This window comes from Tubulanus polymorphus, chromosome 10, assembly GCF_964204645.1.
Source record: "Tubulanus polymorphus chromosome 10, tnTubPoly1.2, whole genome shotgun sequence".
Classification (NCBI taxonomy): Eukaryota; Metazoa; Nemertea; class Palaeonemertea; order Tubulaniformes; family Tubulanidae; genus Tubulanus; species Tubulanus polymorphus.
This window is the reverse complement of record NC_134034.1, coordinates 7,318,110-7,326,604: the sequence shown is the minus strand read 5'-3', so window position 1 is coordinate 7,326,604 and position 8,495 is coordinate 7,318,110. Positions and strand designations below refer to the sequence as shown.

Here is an 8,495-nt window from a genome sequence, read left to right as displayed (position 1 = left end):
CACTAACTGTCAGGAAGGCATAAATAACTAACATATAACGAATTCCATTCAACGTATATACGTACAAGGTTTATTAGAGTAATTTCATACACTTCCACCCTGCTTGCGAGAGCTCTAGCACACACACCATACAACGCCCTCTACAACACAACCGCGCATGTCACGCGGGAAAATAATAATAACGCGAAAATAATAATACAATATAATTCGTGGCGGGAAAATATTCCCGACATACTCCGGGCACTTAAGGTAATCTACATACATCAACTAACAATTATAACTAAATATTAATTAACCAGCAATAAGTAAATTCCAAATCTTATCCGTTAACACATCACATAATACGATTAATACAACGAATAATCACAACATTATTTAATACACAAATTCAATACAAGAATACTTCAGAAAATACGCAAAATTATAAACCAAAACAGCGGTATGTGTGGTGCCTAAAAAGGCTCCACGATTGACTTATAACACAAGACACAATAATCGCAACTAATCGCTTTCGCTTTCACGGTGCTCCGCGGTTTGTCTGATCCTCTGACGTGCTATTTCGGCAGCACGGCGCTGCGGGCGCGGCGAACGTTCCTCACGTACACTATCGTCATCCTCCGAACGGTTTTCTAAATTAAACGATCGGTCGGCACGGATCTCCAACGGATATGATTTTATGAGAGGTCTGTTGGTGACCCCTGTAGCCATTTTAAGTTGTACAGAACGAACGATGTTATCGGCACCGAAATTAAGTTTAGTTACTGTCGCAAGTTTCCACGCGATTCGCGGTCCATCGTTATGAATCAGAACTACGTCCCCGATTTTCACTGAAATTTCTCTAGTTCCTGACCGTGCGTGAGATTCGCGCAAAGCGGTCAAGCACTCCTGTTGCCACCTTTTAACGAAGTGTTGACGGTGTTTAGCCCTTGATCGCGTAATATCTTCGTTGAAATCTGCATCTCGTATATCCTCAACATCTACAATCGGATACGGTACCGTGGATATGCGTCTTCCCTGGAACAACTGAGACGGAGTAATTGGATTGGGTTCATTTATCTCGCTTGGAACATACGTTAAAGGTCTATCATTCATAATGGCTTCGATTTCGACGACCAAAGCGGTTAATTCATCACGATCTAATTTATTTCGGTTCAACATTTTTTTAAATAAGCGTTTTGTCATGCCGATTAAACGTTCGCATAGACAGCCAAACCAAGGGGCTCTTTTCGGTATAAAACGCCACTCACATGATTTAGCTGATAAGTAATTCACAATATCATCACTTTGACATAATTTCTTTAAAATACTAGCACTACACTCAAATGTTGTGGCATTATCAGATAACATAAGACTAGGGACTGATCGACGGCTACAAAATTTTCTAAAAGCCAACATAAACGAGTGTGTTGATAAATCAGGTGTAACCTCTAAATGAATGCGACGCGTCAAAGCGCACGTAAACAAACAAATGTACGATACAGTATTCATTTTACAATAGATAACTCCCGTGTAGTCAACTCCCGTAACCGAAAAAGGTGGAGCATCTTAAACCCTATAGGTTTGTAACGGAGGAGGGTCAGGATATAAGTAAGGTTTACCCTGGTCTCTCTTACAGGTTATACACTTACTGAGTACTTTCTTAGTTAACTGTCTTAATTTGGGAATCCAAACTCCTTGTCTTACTCTTGTCATAGTATCCGTCATCTGGCTATGTATTTTTTTCGATCAGCGTCATAAGTCAAAAGGTCCTCGCAATAATCATAAACTGCCGAGGTTTCAGGTGAGTCATCGGGATGCTGTATGCCTAGGGATTCAAGAGTCCAAAAATCATGGTACTGGGTCGCCTCAGTGTCATCTAGCGTTGTTAACGTACTGAGAAATGAAGAAATGCTAGTTTGAGAAAAATCCGCCACAGGGCCACTAACAAAATACCCAACCTTGGACTCTAACGCAATAGGACCATAGCTTATTATCCGGGCGGATCTGATACTCCATAACAAAATCGTAATAAAAATCACAACCTATCAATAAATCAATTGAAAATGTCTCATCATCATCAATAGGATGAGCTAAGATTAAACCTTGTAGATAATTGTAATCTTTAAGTATGGTTCTATCACCAAGATTAATAGGTTGTGCTATTTGTGGCACCACTAAAGCTTCAATGTTTATTATGGATTGATCGGTACACTTGACCTTTAAACTGACGACGTCCAGACAACGGATTTGTGGATTTGAATTGACACCACCAAAACCAGTAATATTTATCTGATCAGCTCGAATGGGTTTCAAGCCTAAAAAATCAACCAAAGATCTATTGACAAACGTCCTCTGAGAACCGTCGACAAATAAAGCGCCAATTTCAGTTGAATAATCTTTGCTAAAAACATGAATAACAGCCGTTTTTAAAAGAACACAATTATTAAAACGCTGAGAACATTGAGTCGATCTGTCAACCTTTGGCGTTGAATAAACATTATTTCGTTGAGGACCAACTTTATGTAGAGAACTATTGTGGCCTTTATGATTCTGGCTACGCGCCGGTGAACCCAGTTGCAAATTTTGAGTATGTTTATGATCGTTCGAGCCTACCGAATTAGAATTATTAGAAACACAAATACTGCTATGATGCTTTTTCCTACAAAATTTGCACCTAGTTTCTGATTTACAGTTAAGGGATATATGTCCTGTAAGTAAACAGTTGAAACGAAGACGATTTTCTCGTATAAATTTCACCTTGGCTTCTACATCATATTTTATTCAATTTATAGATGAGTGTTTCGCTCCACAATATACACAATTTCGAGAAGAAAACGGATATTTATCCACCTGCCCTGATGCAATAAACACAGAGGCTTCAAAATCAGGCTTTACAGAGGTTTTGTTACATAATTCAAGTATATCCAATTCATTCTTTAAGCATATTAATAAATTCGGGAATGACCAAATAGTCGAATTCCGACCCCGGGTCATATTTTGTACTAATGTGACTGGCAACCGTTCAAGCAAGACCAGAATCAATAATTCACCATAACTGTCTGGAGTTTTTCCAAGACCTTCGAGCAATCGGACATATAAAATAAGCTTATCGTAGAATGCTCGAATGCTAGCTGCGGTATTAGATGGCTCGGTTAACTCTAATAGAGCTTTCATATAGGCTGATATTAAGCGCGAAGTTTCCCCAAATCGTGACTTCAGTAGATCAACGGCAATTGTGTAGTTATCGGCGGAGGTCGATATACAAGAATAAGCTTCATCGGACAAACATGAACGCAAATATATATCGGAATATTATGGAAGACCTCAGACGACATACGAGATATGAGATATAACATACGAGATATGAGATGCAACATACGAGATACGACATATGACATGCGAGATACGACTTATTTACAGTACGGGTGTCCGTCCGCTAGCGCCACCGCAGTGTATGTTTTTTCAATATTTACTGCATATAAATCGTTTAATACGGTGACTCGTACAGTCATCGTCAATTATATGAAACCAACATAGTCAACATTTTATTCAAACCAGAAATATATTTCTTTTGGATAATGGACACCTGGACCGGACACAACGATATTAGGCCATACTGTGAACACCCTGGCCTAGGCGCGCCGGCCGTTCCTCTCCCGCAGGCGACAAAGTTTTTCAAATCAAAAGATTTTCAAAAGATATCAAACTGTTCAAGTTCATAATATTATGCTATTTCTTGTCTTCCTTTGGTCTGAAAACGGCCTGGTGTTCAGGAGCCGGAGTTCCGGTTACTCACTGCCTGCAGAAAAAATAACTATGTTAACCGCCCGCTAGATCGCCGGCTTTTCTGCATTAGAAATCAAAATTCTAAAAAAAAACTCCGCAGCCGGAAATCCCGGCCCTCTAGTGTACGCCTCGGCTGTTTGACACCCCTGCCTGAGTTCTTGAATCCCAAACAACCCGGGAACCCGTACATCGCCCTGGTATCCAGATTAAGAACTCCCGTGCTCTCTCTCAAGGTTTGAAATCCCCAGCTAAATTCCATCCCTATCGAGCTACCGGGGCTGACTGGTGAGTAATAGGGAATATCTTGTTTCATACCAAAGGTCGAAAGGTCGAGCTCATTAAAAAATGAAAAATATGAAAATAATAATAATTTCTATTTGAATTAGGAGTGAAACTCATATAAAATGAAAAATAAATTCGAGTGTGCGAACCTTTGATATGAAACAAGATATTCCCTATTACTCTTAAAATATTCATATATATGAATAAAATATAAATGAATAACTTCTAAAATCAATTTTAATAAAAAATTTAGTATTAAAATGGAAGCAAATAAGTACTACTGCCCAACATGTAATATCAATATAGATAAATCCCAAAAAGCAAGACACAATAAAACGAAAACACATTTAGAGAATAAATTGAAACTAGAATATAAAGATGATATATTAGAAACTAAATTAGATGAATTAAAGAATGAAAAAGAAACATACAAATGTGATACATGTAATCAATCATTCAGTTTTAAAAGATATTATAAAGAACATTTAAAATCTAAAAGTCATATTAGAAATAAGAATAATGATATTTTAGGTGAAGATTATTTTGATAAAGATAATGATAAGAAACAGAAGACAATTAAAAGCATAAAAAATAAATCAAACAATAAAAGACCATACATGGAAGATGTAAGAAAATATATTAATTCATTAGATAATAAAAAAGATATAGAGATAACCGAAGCATTTAAAAGTGATATTGGCCCAGCAGCTATTGAGTTTAAATTTCATAAAGGAAAAACATTAGAAGAAAATAAAAAACATTTAGAAAATATGAAAAATATTATAAAAATAATAACTGATGTTGAATATCCTAAAATAAGTATATCTTCTAAAGTTAAGTTTATAAAATCTGAAGATAAACCAATATATAATATAAATTCTCATTCACAACATATTATATCTAAACAACATATAGATGATAAATTAGATAAATGTTATAATGAAGTAAAAACTAAAATAGAAGAGAAATATTTTGAAGGATCTGGTTTAATATTTGATGAAATAATATTTATGACTTTACATGTTTATAACACAAAATATAATAAGTTAACTAAATCAAAACCAATAGATGAAAATAATGTATCATATTATAAAGAACCAGATATTGAAGCATCGAGTTATATTAAACTACCATTTACAACTAATGCTGTTATAAATGTACAAAATGAAGATGATAAATGTTTTCTGTGGACAATTATAAGTTGCTTACATCCAACAGAAGATATTACACATAGTTTTAGATTAACTCATTATAAACCATTTGAAAATAATTATAAGATAGATAAGTATCCTGTTAGAATTAAAAACATCCCAAAAATAGAAAGAGATAATAATATAAAGATAAATGTATTTGATTTAATCAAATTACCAAATACAAAAGGTAACAATATAAAACATTATACATTAGAACCTTTATATCTATCAAAAGATTATGATTCAAACGATGTTATAGATATACTATATTATGAAAATCATTATATGTGGATTAAACAAATAGATTTATTTTTTAAATCAGAAAATGATCACCATAAAATATATCTTTGAAGAAAATGTTTACATAGATTCAGTAATGAAAGTACATTATTTAATCATAAACATTTATGTGAAAATCATGATTATTGTAAATTAGTTTTACCAAATGAAAAAGATAAAATATTAGAATTCAAAAAATATGATTACAAAAATAAAGTTCCATTTGTTATATATGGAGATTTTGAATCATTAAATAAAGAATTAACTGATCAAGATAGAAAAGAAATATATTATAAAAGAAAGAAATTAAATTCTAATGAAAATGATTATTCAGATGAACCACCAAAAACAAATACTATTAAAAAGATTCATCAATCAGCTGCAGCTTTCGGGTTATATTGGTCGCTCCACTTCGCTACCGCTCCGCTCCGCGACCAATTGATTTATTTACAATACACAAATTCATATAATCAAATATATTCAAATAATAATAATATTCAACTGAAATACACACGGTTATGAAAATATATTATAGTTTTGAATTACTTTTAATATATGTTTTTAATGAACTCGACCATTCAACCTTTGATATGAAAGCCCATTACCCCTATTACTCTTAAAATATTATTAAAGTGTGATTGAAATAATGCATAGCTGTTTATACTAGAACATGATTCTATTTGAGCCTATATATCATTGAACTTCTAAAAATCAATTTAAAAAAAAATTTGATATTAAAATGGAAACAAATAAGTACTACTGCCCAACATGGTAATATCAATATAGATAAATCCCAAAAAGCAAGACACAATAAAAGTAAAACACATTTAGAGAATAAATTGAAACTAGAATATAAAGATGATATATTAGAAACTAAATTAGATGAATTAAAGAATGAAAAAGAAACATACAAATGTGATACATGTAATCAATCATTCAGTGATAAAAGATATTATAAAGAACATTTAAAATCTAAAAGTCATATTAGAAATATGAATAATGTTATTTTAGGTGAAGATTATTTTGATAAAGATAATGATAAGAAACAGAAGACAATTAAAAGCATAAAAAATAAATTAAACAATAAAAGGCCATACATGGAAGATGTAAGAAATTATATTAATTCATTAGATAATAAAAAAGATATAGAGATAACCGAAGCATTTAAAAGTGATATTGGTCCAGCAGCTATCGAGTTTAAATTGCATAAAGGAAAAACATTAGAAGAAAATAAAAAACATTTAGAAAATATGAAAAATATTATAAAAATAATAACTGATGTTGAATATCCTAAAATAAGTATATCTTCTAAAGTTAAGTTTATAAAATCTGAAGATAAACCAATATATAATATAAATTCTCATTCACAACATATTATATCTAAACAACATATAGATGATAAATTAGATAAATGTTATAATGAAGTAAAAACTAAAATAGAAGAGAAATATTTTGAAGGATCTGGTTTAATATTTGATGAAATAATATTTATGACTTTACATGTTTATAACACAAAATATAATAAGTTAACTAAATCAAAACCAATAGATGAAAATAATGTATCATATTATAAAGAACCAGATATTGAAGCATCGAGTTATATTAAACTACCATTTACAACTAATGCTGTTATTAATGTACAAAATGAAGATGATAAATGTTTTCTGTGGACAATTATAAGTTGCTTACATCCAACAGAAGATATTACACATAGTTTTAGATTAACTCATTATAAACCATTTGAAAATAATTATAAGATAGATAAGTATCCTGTTAGAATTAAAAACATCCCAAAAATAGAAAGAGATAATAATATAAAGATAAATGTATTTGATTTAATCAAATTACCAAATACAAAAGGTAACAATATAAAACATTATACATTAGAACCTTTATATCTATCAAAAGATTATGATTCATTAAATAAAGAATTAACTGATCAAGATAGAAAAGAAATATATTATAAAAGAAAGAAATTAAATTCTAATGAAAATGATTATTCAGATTTTGAATCATTAAATAAAGAATTAACTGATCAAGATAGAAAAGAAATATATTATAAAAGAAAGAAATTAAATTCTAATGAAAATGATTATTCAGATGAACCACCAAAAACAAATACTATTAAAAAGATTCATCAATCAGCTGCAGCTTTCGGGTTATATATTAAATCTGATAATCCAGAACTAATTGAAAGTGAATATTATCATTACAGAAATGAAAATGTTATTAATCATTTTTGTGACTTATTAATTGAATATGAAATAAGATTTAGTAAATTATTGAATACAAATATAGAAATTATAATGACAGAAAAAGATAAAGAAGAATTTGCGTTTGCAGATAAATGTTATTATTGTGAAAAGATATTTAATTTTAAAGATAAAAAAGTAAGAGACCATGATCATTTGAACGGAAAGTTGAGAGGCGCTGCACATGAGAATTGTAACTTACAAGCTAAGAAAATTAATTTTGTACCAGTTATATTTCATAATCTATCAGGATATGATGCACATTTATTTATCAAACAGTTATGCCATAAAATAGAAGAATTAATAATGAAATAGAAAGATTAAATTCAAATAGATCAAAAGATAAAATACCAACTTATAAATTTAGAATGTTAGCTAAAACATCTGCGAATTATATATCTTTCCAATTTGGATGCCTAAGATTTATAGATTCATATAGATTTTTAAATAGTTCATTAGATAACTTATCAAAATCATTAGTTGATGATGAATTGAAAATATTAAAGCAACACTACCCAAATAATGATGATTTTCAATTAATGAGATATAAAGGCGCAATTCCATATTCATTTTATAAATCACATAATGATTTCAATATAACTGAATTATTGAAAGAACAATTCTATGATGAATTAAAAAATGAATATGTTAAAGATGAAGTATATAATAGAACATTGAATATTTGGAATCATTTCAAAATAGAAAATCATGGGCAATTAGTAGA

The 8,495-nt window shown here is 30.7% G+C and overlaps 1 protein-coding gene across 1 annotated transcript; it reads right to left on the bottom strand.

The window, feature by feature from the left end:
- Nucleotides 1-501: 501 nt before the first annotated feature.
- LOC141911537 (uncharacterized) lies at nucleotides 502-1,158 on the bottom strand. Its single transcript, XM_074802527.1, has one exon. It carries the CDS (start codon nucleotides 1,156-1,158, stop codon nucleotides 502-504), a length of 657 nt encoding a protein of 218 aa, XP_074658628.1.
- Between the last annotated feature and the right edge of the window lie 7,337 nt (nucleotides 1,159-8,495).